Source organism: Nesoenas mayeri, assembly GCF_963082525.1.
Source record: "Nesoenas mayeri genome assembly, chromosome: 6".
NCBI lineage: Eukaryota > Metazoa > Chordata > Aves > Columbiformes > Columbidae > Nesoenas > Nesoenas mayeri.
In genome coordinates, this window is record NC_137545.1 from 6,377,217 (window position 1) to 6,396,564 (window position 19,348).

The 19,348-nt window shown below is 42.4% G+C and overlaps 1 protein-coding gene across 1 annotated transcript; it reads left to right on the plus strand.

Annotated features, from left to right (window-relative positions):
- Positions 1 to 8,458: 8,458 nt before the first annotated feature.
- On the plus strand, positions 8,459 to 18,962 carry CD28 (CD28 molecule). The gene is made up of 4 exons (XM_080347041.1): positions 8,459 to 8,550; positions 15,039 to 15,392; positions 15,651 to 15,769; positions 18,640 to 18,962. The coding sequence occupies exons 1-4, from the start codon at positions 8,496 to 8,498 to the stop codon at positions 18,778 to 18,780; spliced, it is 669 nt and encodes a 222-aa protein (XP_080203167.1). The 5' UTR covers positions 8,459 to 8,495; the 3' UTR covers positions 18,781 to 18,962.
- Positions 18,963 to 19,348: the final 386 nt, after the last annotated feature.

Genomic DNA, 19,348 nt, shown 5'->3' on the forward strand with positions numbered 1-19,348 from the left:
AGGAATCTATTTCTACCAGCTTTATTAGTGCAATGCAATTTTCCCAGACTCAGAGCTGAATGAATTGTTTATGGTAGTAAGTGATTCGTTTAATTTAGTCAATTTTTTCCTGCTCGTGATTTGACCATCACTTCATCCTGACTTCTGTGTTTGCAGGATTAATTGTAAATATTCACCGAACAGAATATACAAATACATTTCAACTGAGGGGTTGTTTGCAGACCAATGCCTTTGAAATACCCAATTTATTTTTTACCCCCCAAGGGTATGAGGCTGGTTGCCGAATTCACATGCCATCATTTCCGACAGAGAAACGAAGACTTTTAAAATAGGAGAATAATGATGGAAGATTATCAGTCACTGAACGGATGATAATTCCCCTGTATGATGTTTTTCCAGATGAATATTAATCTGTGTTAAAAATTGTTTACAAAATGTTTAGGACTCACAAATAATTGTTGAACTAACAGCTTAAATAAACATGACCCTTGGAAACCAGGAGTGAGATCTGATAATGAGAACAGTCACGAATCACCTCCTTCTAGTTCCAAAAGCTCTGCTGCTTACTAATTTGTCTTCTATCCTGCAGGGCTGCTTTGCGAAAACCACCAAGGATATTACAAATAATACAAAACCCACACATAACTAATCATGGAAAGTTGACTGAACAGGCAAAATGTTCCTACAGAATAATTGGTTTTCTAAAAAACATTTACAAAATTACTTCCAATTATGAAAGGAGAGTCGAAGTAATGATTGTCTTTTTGATATGCTACACAGATACTGCAGAGACTTATAGGAATATTTCTTAATAAAATGTCTGTGCAAGTACCTTAGGAGGTAGAATTAGGGCTAATGGAGTCATCAGCAATAATCTGCTGAAGCCAAGGAAAAATGACACCAGAAAACTTCATGTTTCTGAGGCATAAAAGTAAAAGCTCAGAAATTTAATCATGAATTCCAATTTTATCATAAAACCTTAGTTGACTTGGCTACAAAAGTGTACTTAAATTTTTATAAACTCTCAGACTGTCCTGAAATCAGCAAAATCAGAGGGTTTACTTTGCTTTTAATAACCTCCAAAACTTAGTGAGATATTAAAATGTGACTGTATTTTAATATCCTCTGAAAGATTATCCAGACAGCTGCAATAAGCAAAATGTAGCAGGACCTCTTCAGGGTCAAATTTTGTGTATAGGAAAAGGTGAGATTATTCTGGTTTTATTATAAAGCTGTCTATATGTATAAGAGACAGCAGCAATGTGAATCAGAAGCCCATATACCTAATTCTTGTGCTGATGTGACTTGTAATAAGCTATCATAGGATTTTTTTTCCCCTCTTCTTTAAACCAGCAATGATTCCTATCCTTTGGATGTACCAAGGCCTTTGTAAACAGCAAAATGGTTATTTTCAATTTCCCACTTAAAGGAATAGTTTAAAGGAGTGTTGGCTTTTGAATAAAAGCAGGATTTCTTTCCTAAGAAAAAATGTGTTATAAAATTAGTAAGTGCTTGTCACAATTCATATGCATATCCAAATGAGTAAGCAGATGCTTCCTACTGTGATTTGAAAAGGGCTTCCTCCTGCTTTAGACACTCTTCACAGTTAAGAATCAGGAATTTCAGTCCCTAGTTCCTATGTGGAAATATTTAAAACTCCTTCTATTAATAATATATTTATGATGTTTTCCTATGCGGCCCAGCACAAACATTTCCAGTGTGCTATGACTCAGTACTTTTTTTTGAAGTGGCAGAAACACAATGAAAAGCCTGTTTCTCATCGTATTTTGGCGGAAAACAACTCTGTGGGCTGGTGTTGGCAACACCACAGTCTAAGAATAGGGCACTTTTTGGGCAGCAAGTTGTTGAATTTGGACACGAGCTGGGTTTGCCTAGGCGGAAAGCAGCCCCGGTCTTCAGGGAAGGGGGTAATGTGGAAATGCTTATCTGACAAGTTACAAGTGCATTAGTGTCTACCAAAATAATTATTTCCTGTGAGGGCTACTCAGGATGAAGTAATCTCAAAGAATATGTTCCATTGTACGAGCGAGGTCGCTGGGCAGCCCCTCCAACACGTCCTCAAATGGGCTCTCATTGTATGGAGAGCTCTATTCTAGTTTCAATTGTTCGTAAACATGAGTAATGCTTCCTTCCATGTTTGTGTAAATGGATGGTGCTTCACCTTCCTTACACGTACCATGCTGATAGCACTACCACCACCTTTATAAAACGTAGCATTTGGGTGAGAGAAAAAGAAACACAACAACGAGGAAGTTAAAGCTTTTAAAATGGGACTGATCATGGCAGCTTAAAACCTGAGCTCAGCCTGGGTTGTCCTGGTTTTACTGAACCCAAGGAACGTGGAAGTGTTTTCTCTATCTAAGGCTTTACCCATAAATACAGGCTATGTAGACTGCTTTCTACTAATGAAGGCAATGCAGGCAATTCCCTGGAAACCCCATTCCCTTACTACGGGTAACGTTTGCCAAGTGACTGCACCACCAGTTTGATTTCATTCCTATTTCACCCCAGGGCTCTGGTTTTCTGATTATCCATATTGTTCACATGCTCGTTTTGGCAGCAATAATTTTAGCCAATTATTTCTCTCCAAAAGGAGAGAAACTAAGAGCAACTAAGCACAGTACAGCCACTCAGTTGAGATAGGGGAGAAAATCAGAAGGGTAAAAGTGAGAAAATAATGGGCTGAGATAAAGACAGTTTAATAGATAAAGCAGAAACTGCACACACAAGCAAAGCAAAACAAGGATTCATTCATCCCTTCCCAAGGGTGGGCAGATGTTCAGCCATCTCCAGGAAAGCCAGGCTCTATCACGCATTACTTGGGAACACAAGTACCACAAATCTGAAGGCCCATCCCTTCCTTCTTCCCCTGAAATATGTACTGAGCAGGACACCATATGGTATGGAACATCCCTATGGCCAGTCTGGGTCAGCTGTCCCAGCTGTGTTCCCTCCCAGCTTCTCATGCACCACCAGCCTCCTTGCTGAAATGTCCTTGGCTTGGTATAAAAATTGCTTGGCAACAATCTAAGCATCAGTGTATTATCAACATTCTTCTCATATTAAATCCAAAACACAGCACTATACCAGCTACTAGGAAGAAAATTAACACTATCCCAGCCCAAACCAGGACGCTGGTACAATTGGAAGACCAGGCAGATCATATTGGGTGTGCATCCCCCAGGCCCCATGCTCTATGAGATTGCCATTCAGCACAGTCCCACAAGCTCTACAGCCCCTCAGACCTCACAGGACCATGACACTCCACCTTGCCCTCAGATAAGAAAACACAGCCCTGACAGACAGAAATCTTGTTATTGATATTTAGGGATCTATGGAACTTCTGGACAAGCTGTAGACAGCCAGGTCTGGAAAGCTGTCCTTTTGCACAAAGCTGAATTCTGAGTTTGCTCAAGATTTCTAGGAAGTTCTTTGGAAGATGCTTCTTCTCATTTAAAATTGTTTGTAGTATTCCTGCAGTGTTCATTCATATTTTTTGTTTCCAGCAAGATAAAGGAGAGGAAAAGAAATTACCTCCCTCTGAGCTCCCTCATACACAGGACATCACTGCTTTGTTGCCATATCTTTCATGGCTTTACTGGTTATTTTCCAACTTTTCCCATACCCCTCTCCTTAGAAAGGACAGAAGATCACTGTCATTCACTGCCAAAATGGAACAGTCAGCCCAGTTCCGTCCAGCTGCCTGGCAGCAGCTCTTAGACAGAGGCTGAGAAGAGCTAAGGATTATTTTTTCCAGGCTCTCTTTGCTTTACCAGTCCCAAGCATCCAGGTCCTCGGCTGAAGTAAACTGGAACAATTTTGTCAACTTCAATCATAACACACAGAGATCTCACCTTTTCTACTCAAGAGAAACATAAAGCAGGCAATGCAGGGAGCAGACAATATTTTTTCCCTCTAGCCCTAATCTGAAAACACTTTTATCACAGAATATTTATCATGTACATACTCACCTGTGGGCTTTATTTCAGGTGTTCCTACCTAAACATGTGACTTCTAATGAAGCAGCAGCCATATGTCAAATTACAGGCAGGTGATAGAGGGAGTTAATCACACAGCTTTGAGCCATTCCCTCTGTATGCATTAAGCCACCTCCTTTGAGACTTGTTCTAACAGTCCAAACCAGGAATAGGTACAGCCAGAAGAAACAGTTACAACTTTGAAACTTGGGTGAGATCTTTAACTTGAAAAGAGCCAGGAATGTACATGTGTGAACTCCTGCCCTTTTCCCAGCAAACACTAATGAACAGCTTCCAGCTATTGGCATTAAAAATAATCAGCCTGTCAGGGAAATGTTTCCCCAAATAGGGAAGGCTTCCCTCAAGCTCTTTCTCAAATTTATATGTGTTTGATGGTAGCATTAAGTCCTATATCAGTGACACATTTATGGGCTGCTATCTTGAGGTCTGGAAACACACATTTCACATCTTTCCAAAGAAAGTAAGCTCCCTTTCCACTGTGACATGTCATATTAAAGCTCTCACCCTGGAAGGCTCCTACGTCCCAGACATCAGCGGTAACATTTTAAGGTACAGAAAACCCATTTAAAATTCCCTTTGAAGGAGTATATTGATTTTCCCTTTTAAGTGTGATGGTTGTACTTGTGGTATGAAGGCATCTAGATTCACAGAAAGAAGAGTGTGAAAAGACTCACAACACAGCCAGAATTCATGCGTGTGCAAGCGAAATGACAACATAGAACAGAGGCCATCAGAAAGCCGATCAGACCTGGAAAGCTGGTAAGCACAGGGCTACTTGTAGCGTTTCCAAGCTCTGCCACTAACCTGAGGTGTGTCCTTGGGCAGATCTCATCACCTTGCTGTGATTCCATTCCCCATCTGTAAAATGAAGATAACAAAATGTAACTTTATAAAGTGCTGCAGATGACAAATGCAACGTAACTCTTTGGGGTTAGCTTACTGGGCACAGCACAGGGTGAATAACATCGATGATTCATTGTCTCCCTAGCCAGAAATAACAGGACTATTTGTTAAACTCTTTCTGTCACCCCACTTCTGCATCTCCACAGCAGCCAGTTAAAGCACATTCTCCTTGTAAAATACATGTGAAAGAATCAGCCTTCCATCTGTACAAAGTAAGTAGAGCACTATTCATGGCAAATCATTACTTGGGGCAGCAATGGAAGAACCAAGATGTTTTAAGATTTGCAGTTGTAGGAAAGAAAGCATTTACTCTAGCAGCTGACAACATGCAAGCATGCAGAACAAGCAGAATAAGGCTCCTTGCTCAAGGGCTGTGTTATGATTATTCAAGGTGGGGAAGAAAGAAGAAGATTCTCTCAGATAATTGTAAAATTTAATCTTTGTATGGAGTTGCAGGATAGTCCAGGGACTTAAAAGTTAATTGTCTATAATAGTTCAATGGGAATTTTAGTGACCTACTGTGCTCCCATCAGACTGGAGTCCTCAGGAATAAGTGAACTGGCTGTGTATGCTGGCGCTGTACAACCTCCAGTGATTGAAGGGACGCTTCATGTATTTTAAAATTAGCTTCTAAACTAGCCACTTGTTTCATCATAACACATTTGGAATCACCTTCTGACTTTAACAGATGAACACTTGGCTTGAGATATCTGGGCCATTGCCTCCTCATTCTATAACATAAAGGTAAACTGGCAACCTGCTTGGGGTTTCTTAGGACTCTTTAAAGATATCCGGATATCTGAGAAACCAAACTAGATCATGTCAGCATTTCTCTAAAACAGAGGTTGTAGCTCCTACCAGTGCTTGGTTTTCTAACAGTAGGCACAAAAAGCTACAAATACCTGGACTGTTATTTCATTTACACACAGAGATGAGTAAAAATCCCAAGCTCATAGTCTAGATTCTTGTGTACCCTGAAAACTAATTTACAAACCTTTCATTTACTTCTCTTAGACTTCACTTTCAGCCATTTTGTGATGGGATTGAAACCTTCTTTTTCCCAAACATGGCATAATTGCATTTTAGCTCTTTCAGTGCTCTCACAGCTCTAGCACCACTTAAATTCTAACGTTAGTCTGGATTCCCATCACTGTGACAGCAAGCAGAGCCTGTCTGCCAGGTACAGACAGACTCAACAGCCCAATATCTGAATGGAAAATGGAGTTAGAATAGGAGCAAATGGTGCCTGAATTAATGCAACTGCAGAACACCCTCAGGAAATGCTCAGATACTTAGACAGGTGGGAGAATGATGAAGAATAATGAATAATGAGGGCATATTGAGGGACATTTTCAGGGTTTTTTTTCCCTAGATAAACCTTGATGTGATTTGTCCTAAGTGCAAGATGGCTTGCTGAAAGCTATAATATCTTCTTCCCCTACCCACATGATAACTTTGTCAACAGAAAAAGATCATACACGAGAAGTAACAAAGTCAAGTATCTAAGTGATCGGAAATGAACTGTTTAAATTAGAGCAAGAGCTGCAATTTGGAGAAGGAAAGGAGCCATACCCTTGGGAACACAATGATGATTTGTGCCCTTTTAAAATTCTAAAAAATCCAAGAAGTGCAGATGAGCCAAGAGCTATTTTGGGGAAAAAAAAAGTGCTTCCTTACTCCGGGGATCAAAGAGGAAACCATTAAGCAAAAGTGAAAATATGATGAAGGGCCAGAGGCTCTGGAAAGGGCAATAGCGGCACCAATGCTCATCCGTGCAGAGAGAAATGATACATCACAGCTCGGTCTCCAGGGCCACAGTGGATAATTTCTCAGTGGCCTCTCTTCTATTCCACCAGCCCAGTCCCTGTTTGCCATCAGTGCCTTGGTCTGTCCTCACCCTGGGAAAAGCACATGAGGAGCAATAAGGAATGGAAGAGAATAAATGGGTCCATGGCCACGCTGAAGAGAGTGCACGCGGTTTCCTCTTCGGTTTCATTAGTGGCATTCCTGGCGCAGAATCTCTTCCTACACAGCCGTTTCCACAATCATGTTTCCATCTGAACGGTGCCCCTTTGCCAACAGGTGAACTGAAAGGCAAGTAGCTCTCTCTCTGCAATATACTCTGCTAGTTCTGTGATGATGGGAGAACGTACAGTTGTGCTTATTTATAACGTGGGATTTTTTTCAAAAAGGGAAGGGATACCAGAGCACTATTTCTTGCACTGTTTGGTCTTTGTTTGGATAGCAAGCAGGTGTAGAAAAATGAAAACGAGCAAAACTAGATCATCTACTGCCAAAATATGCCAGTGTTTCCAGGGGCTGGGAAGGCAGGCAGAACAGCCAGCAGGCCTAGGGAGGAAGGTTTCTGCTTCTAGGAGTGAGGAGAGATGGAGCTTCCTGAGGGGCCAGGGTTGGCCACTGGGAACTTGGAAACTGCTTTTGCTTCTGCCATGATGATGGGACCAGCACACATCTGTATGTACTTGTGGTAAAGAAACAGCACTGCACCTCTAGGGAAGTCCATTTCTCGCTGACGGAAGCAACCCTGCAGAACCCCAAACACAAGCACCCATCTTGCAATGCAGGGACAAGAGTACCTATTTTTTGGAACAACCCTAGCTTCCAGTATAAGTTGGGGAATGACCTATTAGAGAGCAGCGTAGGGGAAAGGGACCTGGGGGTCCTGGTGGACAGCAGGGTGACCATGAGCCAGCACTGGGCCCTTGTGGCCAGGAAGGCCAATGGTACCTGCAGTGGATTAGAAGAGGGTGGTCGGTAGGTCAGAGAGGTTCTCCTGCCCCTCTACTCTGCCCTGGGGAGACCACACCTGGAATCTTGTGTCCAGTTGTGGCCCCTCAGTTCCAGCAGGACAGGGAACTGCTGGAGAGAGTCCAGCGCAGGGCAACGAAGATGATTAAGGGGGTGGAGCATCTCCCGTGTGAGGAAAGGCTGAGGGAGCTGGGGCTCTGGAGCTGGACAAGAGGAGACTGAGGGGTGACCTCATTAATGCCTATAAATATGTAAAGGGTGAGTGTCAGGAGGATGGAGCCAGGTTCTCGGTAACAACGAGTGACAGGACAAGGGGCAATGGGTACAAACTGGAACACAAAAGGTTCCACTTCTATTTGAGAAGAAACTTCTTCCTGGTGAGGGTGCCAGAGCCTGGCCCAGGCTGCCCAGGGAGGTTGTGGAGTCTCTTTCTCTGCAGACATTCCAACCCGCCTGGACACCTTCCTGTGTAACCTCATCTGGGTGTTCCTGCTCCATGGGGGGATTGCACTGGATGAGCTTTCCAGGTCCCTTCCAATCCCTGACATTCTGTGATTTTGCGACTCTGTGCTTTTGAAAGGCGGGCTCCCACCACCTTGTAGGTGTTACTGAGCTTTGCAGAGGCAGCTTCCTAAGGCTCAGCTCACCAAACGGTTGAACTTCCTGCTCGAGCATTGCCATTGCGGCGGTTTCACTTGGCTGTGCACCGTGTGCTGCAGAGGGAGGAGGAGAGAAGCTCCGTGAGCAGCTGGGGGTGCAGCCCGGCCCGTGCTGGGGGTGGGGACAGGGCCCACCACTAGCACCATGCTCCTGGGGGTCCTCGTGGTGCTCTGCTTCATCCCCGCTGCTGATGTGACAGGTAACAAACTTCACCACATTTCAACCCTTTCCACTGCTTTTCCTCGCTTTGATCGTCAGGGTGGAGAAGGTCTAGTATAGCTTTGAATTAATTTTGCACAAATTATCCTGTGTTTGGATGAGAGGGGACAGACAGAGCACACTGCTGAGATTGCACATGGGTCAACTCGATATAACTAAGAGGCTGATTCTTTTCCTGCCACAAGTATTCCTCCAAGATTTGACCTAAGAGTTTTGTTTTAATTTGACTTCATTTTGGATGCATTTGGAAACTGCACGCATAGATAGAGGGGGGGTCTATTTCACCCTCCCCCTGGGCTTTACCAACTTGGCTCACAAATGTGAGCAGACCCGGTGGCTCACAGAACTTGCAAATAAACAGACCAAAAGCAGAGTTGCTTACTGAGCTCAAAGATGGAAGTACAGGAATTGCTGGGTTTCTGCTTTTTGCATTGTTTAGTACTTTATTGATAGTTACTAGATACCTAGCTTCTTTCTGAAAAGATCTTCAACAACAAAAGAATGTCTATTTGTGATCTGGAAATCCTAACTCTTAGCGGACCTTTCTGAATCTCCAGTTGTTGTGGCTGGGGGTATTTTCTCTTGGAGCTGTCTTGCTGATGCAGTGTTCATACGTTCAGAGTTAACATGTCTTTCCAAGGGCTACATCAAAATGCAAAGCAAGGCAATGGATGATGGCTTTTGCTAGGATAATCTTGAGACAATTTTTCAAACCGCTGGCCTGTGAACTGCTGTTATTGGGCCTTCTCCAAATATCAGTGTTCTGTATTTTACAGGGAAGTAGCAGATAGGAACAAAAATCCATTTTCCAGTACAAATCTTTTCACATATAGAACATCTTTGAAGAGGTGTTTTTTCTAATATGAGAGATACTATTGAATCAATTTTTTCCTTATTTCTGCCTTATTTTACTATAATTCTTTTCATCAATGAAGGCATTGCCATTTGCATGACACCACGATCTACATTTCTTTAACAGATCATAGGCTTTTTCTCCCTTGTCCTTTTTCCATATTTGTAACTCTGTGTTTGCAATATAATAATTATTTCCGCAACAGGCCCCTGGGTTGTCATAGAATACACTGATTCCAGGAGGGGATAAGTATCAGCGGTGGGTTAACAGTTTTGAAAACGTTTCCGTGAGGTGTGAACAGCTTTTAAGCAACTCTTTTGAGTCGCAATGAAATAAAACACGGTGTGTGGTTATCAGACAGAAGGGTTATGCCATGACTCTATAGACATTTATACACTCTGCATGAAGAACTTGAGTTTCTCCAGTAGCTTCACTGAGACTGTTCAACTGCTCAAAGAGAAGCATGAGGTCACTTGCTTCTCAGAGCTCTTATCTTTTTCCCATATCTTTTCTTCATCTCATCATTTTGATTGAGATGATTGATCCTAAGCACACGGAAAACACTAAGGCAGGTCACGACCCTGCAAGACTTCGTCAAGCCACAAAGTATATTATAGACCTCAGGTATTTTGTTTTGGGGAAAACATCAGAATTTGGCCTGTTCTGCTGATGTTCGACTGTACCAGTGAGTGCTGCAGGTCGAGTTTGAATCATGGAAAGGGACTTCCAAGATCAGTTTGCTCATTTCCCTTTTGCAGTCACACTAATATTTACAGAGTTTGTGCTATGCCCTTTTTGCTGGCTAAATAACTGCCTTGCTCTGGTCTGTCAGAAAGGTAGCTAGATCAAGTTGCCTGTGCTGTGTATTTTGTGCAATAAGTAATATAAGTGGGTTTCCACTGCAGCGTACCACAAATGACCTCATCTTTTTACTGCCCACATAACCTTCTGCCTTATGGTCTCTAAGTGTTAAAATCAACCTCTTACCCACTAAGGTTACCAGAATGCAGAAGATGTATGAGGCAAGGTTAGCTGAGATTTGGATGACAACAACAAATTATCGTTTAAACAACAACAACAAAAAAAGAATAAATCCTAAACTGCCAAGAACCCCCGCTGTGCTCACCTGGGCTTTATGCCCCAAAGTGGGAGAGACTGGCAGAAAGCAGGAGTGTAATCACGAGAAGGGGCAGATCCCTCCAGCTGCACATTAATGCACACAGCTGGCTGACCTGAAATGAAACTACAAAAAGACCTTTGTATCTGGGAAAGAAGAGTAAAGGTCATTGAACAACAGACTGTCAGCAGCCAAAATGGAATAGCTTTGTATGTCATATAGCTGTGTGTCTTTCCATTTGTGGACTAAGTAAACTCCTTTCAGGTTTTCCCCTATCCCCCCCAGGGACTTAAGTGGGCCATTTCTTTACTGTGCTTATAGAAATCCCAACTTATCCCAGATTCCTTGCTCTGGCAAACAGCTCCTTGGAGTCAACCAGCATGGAAAAGAAAGAAAGGAGAGTACAAAATATTTTTAGCAGGATATTTTTTTCCAATAGCTGATATTGATTCATGGAAAGAGAAAGAAAGGAAAGGAAAGAAAAGAAAGAAAAGAGAGAAAGGAAAGGAAAGAAAGAAAAGAAACAAAGTGAAAAAGAAATAAAAGGAAAAAAAGAAAAGAAAAGAAAGGAAAAGAAAAGAAAAGAAAAGAAAAGAGAAAGAAAGAAAGGAAGAAAGAAAAGAAAGGAAGAAAGGAAGAAAGGAAAAGAAAGAAAGAAAGAAAGAAAGAAAGAAAGAAAGAAAAAGAAAGAAAGAAAGAAAGAAAGAAAGAAAGAAGGAAAGAGGGAAAGAAAGAGAGAAAGAGAAAGAGAGAAAGAGAGAAAGAAGAAAGAGAAGAAAGAGAGAAAGAGAGGAAAGAGAAAGAAAGAAGGAAAGAGGGAAAGAAAGAGAGAAAGAGAGAAAGAGAGAAAGAGAGAAAAAGAAAGGCAGGCCTCAAAATAGTTATTTCCCATACTTTGTTGTCTCTTTTTCATTTTCTTGGCAAATAAGAAAGAAAGAAGGAAAGAAAGAAAGAAAGGGAGAGAGAGAGAGAGAAAGAAAGGAGGAAAAAACTTCAATGAAGTTTTGCTTGCATCAGGAGTCCATGATTAGAGAGTCTATATTTATGGCTACAATATATGGATGGTACTGTTTTTTCATGATGCAAAAAACCTCACATGTGATTATAACAAATGTCTAGCATGATAAATAAGGTATAAAAAAACGCAACAAACATTTAGACATCTTACACATCATTGCATATAAATCCAAAGATCCCGAGAAAGATTGCAGCCTGTGCACACTGACTTAAACAATTTTACATTTTTAAACTTCACAGCTTTTTGAAACTGTAGACAATGATTTTTCATAACTGCCATTTTCTTGGCTGGGTAAGGCCAAGATATAGATATTTATTACTATGCAGCATGACTGAACACAGCTCTGGAAATGGTAATCACAACCCCATTTAGGGGAAAGCATACACTAATGGAAACACATACTAGATGTTTCAGAGTTTCACCATTTTAACAAACCCAATGCGACGCTTATGAGAAAAACCGTCTCTGAGAAGGCAAAGGCCACCTCAGCCCATGTTTGCTCGGAATGGTCCAGATCCTACTAAGAATATAATCAAATCCTATTCAGATCACAAGCAAAGTAAGGGATGTTTGACCTTACTCTGTTTTCCCCATGAAACTAATACACACTTTGACTTTCTTCCATTCAAAACCAATCTGTCCATCATGCCTGCCTTGCCCTTGCTGCCACTGCAGCCCAACCCATCTATGTGCTTCTAATTAGTTCCTATGAGTGAAAAACCAAAGATCTCCCTCAATCAGTTTAGATTTGAACTAGTAGAGCCACTTTGTGAACATGGATTCGGGTGCTTAGCTGAAATCATGAAGGAGCAGTCTCTGTTTAATGATCGACAGATTAACCTTTCCCCATTGCTCAGCCATCCTGCATCCCGATACGAGCAGCGTGGGGCTGGGTTACCGTCCCAGACAGGCTGGACCGTAAACCAAGAGGTGGAAGTAAGCTGAAATAACTTATTTTTTTACATGTGTGTGTCAAAAGAAACTAGTTGCCAATTAGCACAATATCATAGCAAGGACATAAGTAGCCCAAAGATGTAGTTAAATAGTGGAGCTCAAGGCATGAAGCTATGGACTAAACATCAGGAGTCCAGATTAGCTGACAGCAGCAAAAGGCAGGGGTAAGTCATTGGGGTCTGCAGTCGGCAAATGAGTCTAAGTAACATTTGAAGAGGGTCCCTCAGCGATGAGATTTTCAGTGTTCTTTGTGTTTCCTCTGGCCACAGCAAAAAATCTGATTGGGCTGAGCAGTAAACATCCATTAGTTCTCTGTAAGTACTCACCATCAAAAACAGGCAAGAATTTTGCTGAAGTCTAATGCTTCTGCAACTGGCTGTTCCAGAATGCCTATTTTGGTGTAAACACTGAGACGGAAAAATTCTCTTCTGAAGGTGTATTCAGTCCCTGCGACTGAATGGTTGTAGTGGTGGGCACTACTGCAGTGCCAAACAGAATAACTCTGTCTCAAGTGAGATGTGGAGAATTCTGCTTTGATAAAGGTTAAAAAATTTTACCACAAACTTGCATGTTGCCACTTAGGCCAAGGATCAATTTTCTGGCCAACAAAAATATGATCAAATACCTTGTCTAAAGGGGTGGAATCCAAACCTCACCCGTACTAGAATGCCTTATAAGCCAATGTGAGAGCTTTTGTCGGAAAATGCTGATTTGATGAAACCAAAATGTTTTGCTGAAATGTCTTCATTTTGATGAAAACTCACCACAGGCAGCACCTCGAGTAGAAACCTGCCTTGTCTGTTATTAATCTGCTGCTCAGTTCCAGGATTCCAAGATATGTGTCTCTTTCTTCTGGAAAGTCTAGAAATGCTCATCCTTCATCAAGACAAAAAGCTTCACCGTGTTTGGTTTCCCAACAAACACAGGATTTGAGAGCTGTGACAAGCTCTGCTCCACCCCACACCTAACTATGTTCAATAAGGAGACCCAAGGATGGACTTCAATCTTTCTTAGTTAAGACGAGGCAGGAGAGCATTCCCCGTCTCATGTCTTCCTGCTCTCATGAGAAGAAAGGGCTGGTAAACAAGACTTTCAGTGAGAAAATGAACAGCTTCAGCAGTTCTGTGGGTTGGGCTGGTAACTGGAGAACGTGCTGGCTGTGGGTTGTTTTTACTACCCACACCCTACCACTACTCCTGGCCACCTCCTGCATCTCTGTGTTTACTTCACTCCTTGGATCACGTCCATCCCAAAGGAGTATCCTACTCAAGAGGATGGGCTACTCCATCGGATGCAGGTGCGAACAAACTAAACGTAGCCAATTTGTCCTAAATCTTTTTAAACATGGTGATTACTCGTGTTTTGGGCATTCTGGATCCGGCCTCTTTCCCACTTCATTTCCCTTACAAGCCTTTTTTAAGTCTCATCACATGGATTAAGGAGAAAGAACACAGGTTTTGCAGCAGATTTTGAAGACAAGAGATCCAATTGTCATTCTCCCAAGCACAGCACTTCTCAGGGATCTATAAAAGGCTACTAAGACCTCATTTGAGTTGAACTTGCATGAAGACTTCTGCAGTCATACACACACAAAAGGGTTGTTGTTAGCTCTGGCAAATTCCTAGCTTAAAAGCTAAAACTCTCTTCCTCTTACTTGTGGGTCATAATTTTAAATGTAGGGCCTCATTTATACAGGATGATTCTTTTTTTTTGGAAGAAGTTGTCTTTCAGCATAGTCCTTGCAGTGTTTCCATGTTTGGCAGATGGTAGCACAGAGATCTACGTGTCAGAAAACATTTCCTGTTTATGTATCAGTCCAGTCAATTCAAATTGAATTGTACTTCCATGTGACTTTTTTTTTTGCAGGCCATTCAAGTGGTAAGTGCCAACGCAGTGTCAAATTAGTCAGCTCCCAAGTCCTTTGAGACATTAAGAATCTACTACAGCTGCTAGCTAGAGAAATGACTTGCTTTACATTAAAATGATAGCAGCTCATGCTTTTAGTGCTCCCTATCCAAGATCCAAATCCTTGAAATGGCTCAGCAAATTCCACCTGCAAACTCTTCAAGTCTGTCTTTGGATTAAAAAATAAATGTATAAATAATATTCTTATCTTACTGCTGAACAAAGCATTTAATTCACAGCATTTTCACTTCATAATGTCCCCAGGGAATCTGCCTGCTAGGGAAAGGATGGACTAAGGTGGCCTTATACATACACACAGGGGCACACATGCAGAGTGGCCTTCTGAGCCCTGACATTAAATCTTAATCAAAGGACCACTTTAGTACTGCTGTTCAGACTGCAGAAAAACACTGTTGACCTCACGGTCTCCCCTAGTGACTATGTAATTATTTACAGAGACGGGGATTGCTGCAACAAGAGCTCCTGTGAGAAACGCGGTGGTTCCGCAGGGTAGAGGTGATGTGGATGAGAGCTGCATGGGAGGGTGGATGGTTCAGCAGTTTCATGCTGTATTTTATAAACAAGTGTTTTTCTCACTTTGTCCCCTCCCTTCCCTTCCAGAAAATAAGATTTTAGTGGCTCAGAGTCCTTTGCTCATCGTAGATAACAAGAATGCAACTCTAGTCTGCAACTACACATACAATGGAACAGCGGAGGAATTTCGAGCTTCGCTGCACAAAGGAACAGACAGTGCAATTGAAGTTTGCTTTATTTCATGGAAGACAACCAAAAATAGCAGTAACTCAAACGAAGAATTCAACTGCCAGGGGATTCACGATAAAGACAAAGTCATCTTCAATCTTTGGAATATGAGTGCCAACCAAACTGACATCTACTTCTGCAAAATCGAAGCCATGTATCCACCCCCGTATGTCTACAATGAGAAAAGCAACGGGACTGTCATTCACGTGAAAGGTAAGCGGGGAAATCTCTGTAGCTCAGTATCCTCCCTATACACACACCCTACGTGATGCCTTGAGGCAGTTTGTTTCCTAAAAAAAACCAAACAGTTGGGTTGCCTGGTAAAGCGAAATTCCTGCTCCAGATGTCCTGAAGAAGACATCTTACAATGATGATGAATGCAGAAGGTGCACTGGAACAAGGAGTTAATAAGCAGAGATTGAGGTTTTTGTTTTCATGTACTGAAAGTTTTCTTTATTCTTTTTCTTTAAGAGACACCGATCCAAATACAAGAGCCTCAGTCTACAATTCCTTTGTGGATTATGGTGACAATGACTGGAGTTCTTGGTTTTTACAGTATGCTAATAACGGCAGTTTTTATTGACTACTGGGTAAGAAACTACTAATTTCCCTTGCTCCATATGCTCTTTGTCCCTAGTTCATTTCTCAGGCTATACTTGCCACATTTACCACAAACCCCCGGACACCCCTCACTTAATGATCACAGTGTTTCTTCACCCCAGCTCTACCAGCACTCCCATGCTATGCCCCAAAAGAGCTGAAACATCAGATGCTCTCTATGTCCTCTGCAGTAGAGTCCTAAAGCAAATGCCAGTACCAGCAGTGCTGGGACACTGTCCCTGGCTCTGCCCGTTGTCCCTGTCAGGGAAATCTAGCCCTACAAACACCCCTGGCAAAACTCTTTGAGGCTATGCTGACAGAGGGAGCTCACCTACAGGAAAACCATCTTTAGGAGACTGTCAGTTGGCCCAAGACCATCTGCACTGGTATCTTGTGCCTATCCAGCAATTCCCTCAAGTACCCCCTATTTCTGGCAGCTTGACTGCCAGGGAATAGAAGCAGCAGGATCTCAGTGGTCCCTTGCCTGCCTCTGTACATTAACCCTATGATAGCTGAGACTTAATGGCTCATTATTTTTCTTTCTGATCTCTCTGGAGAATTGGCTGGCACAGGTCCCATCCAGTTCTGCTGGCTGGAGTGAAGAGAGTGAGGCAGAGGCAGCAGGACATCTTCCCAGACGAGTCTTAGCATCGTGATCTCCCAGAGCTCATTTACACCACACACTCCATGTGGGAAAGACCCGAACAATGAACGCAGAGAGCTTTGTTCCTGCCTTTCCCCTGGATCTTTGTCGTTAAATAGTGATTTTCAACACATTACGCTGTATAAAGGGCCCAGAGTCCCTGACAGGTTAAATGTGGCACATTTACAGAAAGACACTCTCACACTTGCTCAATATATATTTCTAATGGGAAAAAAAGGCGGGGGGGAGGGGCAAATGGGGCATTGCCATAGGAAAATGGGAAGGCAAGTTAAATAGTCCTTCTCTGTGCCTCAGATTCCAGCAATAGCTGCTGGTGTTGCAGGGCTCTGCCACAGTGGCTGTGCCCTGATGAGATCCTGTAGCTTCAAATCCATCATTTACAATCCGAACCATTTTCTGTCTGCTGTATTGGTTTGGTACCTAATGGCAACGCGCTGCGCTGCGCTGCTAACATGTCCTCCCGAGCAAGAGTGACAGGGCTGCACCGCGATGTGCTGCTTGCTGCGTCAGTTTGTACCTGGTGTTGTCGCTGCTGGTGGTGTTCTCCTGATAACAGGTGCTCTGAGTGTGCATGTATTCAGAGTGTTGCTGAATGTAAATACAGCAGCCTAGAAGACATTATGATTTCTAAGAAAAAGTCCTAAAATACGACACTTGGCAACCATGGCAAGACTGTTTCTCTTGAGCTCCTGAAAGCAACTGAAGATTTGTCCGTTTTCATACAGTTCTGCCTTCCCTGAAAGAAAACCGCTTTCCTCTGCAAAACGAGCAGTTTTTGATCCTGTAACAGTCCAGCATTCACTCATACTAGCTAAATGTCTTTCTCCATGCAAATTTAACTCTTAGGTGAACTGAAAATCCTATATTATGGAGATGAACACATACGGTAAAGCTTTTGCATCTAACGATTTATATGCATCGACTGTAGTGTATGGCCTAAGCAGTATGTAACTTACATTCAACACGGTGCATATATATAACATTAATACAAAAAAGCTTAAAATGGTTCATAGTAACTGCCCCACAATGCACATTCAGCGTAACTCAGCCATCAGATTTTCTAAAGCAAACCTCCTTCAACTCCACAGCATCACAAGTATATTGCAAATATTACAGGTATATATGTGCAAGTATATGCAAATGTTTATATGCATATGTTTATATGCAAATATGTACGTACATGGGGAAGAAATTTCAGTAAAAAGGAGATTGCAAAAGAAGGCATGATCAATATTAAGGAAAAAGCATGGAAGCACTTTACCTAGCCCTTGATCGATAAAGCCTTATGCTATACAAAAACACCAACCTTGTGCAGAGCCTGCAGCAGCCGGAGGTTCAAACACTGCTGGAGCCGCAAACTTCCTCTGTCATTATAGGCAAATTATTTCACCTGTCTTCTGCTGGGCTTATTTCTGAAAGAGACAATGCCTCTCTTGTCTCACATGGGCATTATAAGGCAGAGATTCAACAGTGGAAATGAGATTTTTGAGGCCCAGATAGTGAGACAGATAAAAGATTAACATCAGCTCCGATTATTTTGCCTCTTGAAGGAAGGCTCAGAACAATATATACGTTGTGTATTCCTGCTGTAATTGTAGGCAAACCATGATACACGCAGTCTGGGCTGATTTTTACTGCTCTTATTTCTGGTTGAGTTAAGCTAATTTATTTTTTCCTCCTAACAAATGAGAACAGCCTTCACTGCTCAGACTGTATCGCTTCTGCTGAGTGATTCCACAGCTGAGAATGGACGGTGAGAGGCCTCAGTTTGCACCCTTGGTTTGCAGCATTCTTCTGCCTGGAGAACCAGCACTGCAAATCTCTCAGCAGATAAGACAGAGCCTCACATTCAGGTTGGGCAAATTCCATAGATGATTTGATGAGAGCATGTGTTCTAATTCTTCTGTAAATGTATTCAAACCTGAGGCTGCGTTACAAATTTGCCTGCTTCCCTGAACCAGGACTTAGGGCCAGAACTGTCAGTAATTCATATAAGAGTTGGGTGAGATGATTAATTCAAAGGAGGAAAAAATAATCAAATCCATTATTAACTTCTATCAGGTCTTATTACCAGTCAAAACCCCTCTGCTCAAAGAATCCCTGTTCCCTTTCTTCTCCCTTGTCAAGTGTCCACCCCAGGCAGGACAGACTAACTGCAGAAACGTTTTAACGCTTCTCTTCCCCCTTCTACTACAGCAAAAATCCAAAAAGAACACGTACCATCAGAGTGACTACATGAACATGACTCCTCGGCACCCGCCGTACCAGAAGAACAAGGGCTACCCATCCTATGCTCCAACACGAGACTACACGGCGTATCGGTCCTGGCAGCCGTGAGACCCACCAGCAGTCTCCTCTGCTCCTGGGAGCTCACTGGCTCTTGGATGTGGAAGGACAGCCTCTCCTTTTTTAATGTTTGTCATTACTGATCATGGATAACTCCACCATAGCAAGTATTGGCTAAACATTGATATGCTAAAAGAAACAAGCAAACTGACATTAAAAGGGAGGGGAAAAGTAAAAAAGGATTGTTCACCACAATGGCTGAAAAAGAGATACAACTTGTGTTGAGGGTTGGCAGTCGGTAAGGCAGAAAGATGGCATGAGACCTCAGAGCTAGTCTCCTCCTCACATTTGTGGTTTCGGTCAGCCGTTGGGAGAACCAGAACTTCTGACATTTCCCAATAACTGGTGCCTTAGATTTAACCCTTCATTTCCTTTATTCTGTATGTCTAATCCTCAGAAACCCTTGTTCCTGTTAAATATTGCAAAATATAAAAACAATAATATTTTCTTCCCTACAAGACCAGGCCACAGTTTGAAGTTCAAAACACATGCTTGAAAGAAAGAGGGAAAAGTCAGCCAGATGGCATCCAAGCTATCAGGCTGTGGTGCAAATGGGCTG

Coding starts and splice junctions, on each gene's coding strand:
- CD28 (XM_080347041.1), top strand. CDS start 8,496: ATGCTCCTGGGGGTCCTCGTGGTGCTCTGCTTCATCCCCGCTGCTGAT. Junction 8,551..15,038: donor CCCCGCTGCTGATGTGACAG/GTAACAAACTTC, acceptor CTTCCCTTCCAG/AAAATAAGATTTTAGTGGCT. Junction 15,770..18,639: donor CAGTTTTTATTGACTACTGG/GTAAGAAACTAC, acceptor CTTCTACTACAG/CAAAAATCCAAAAAGAACAC.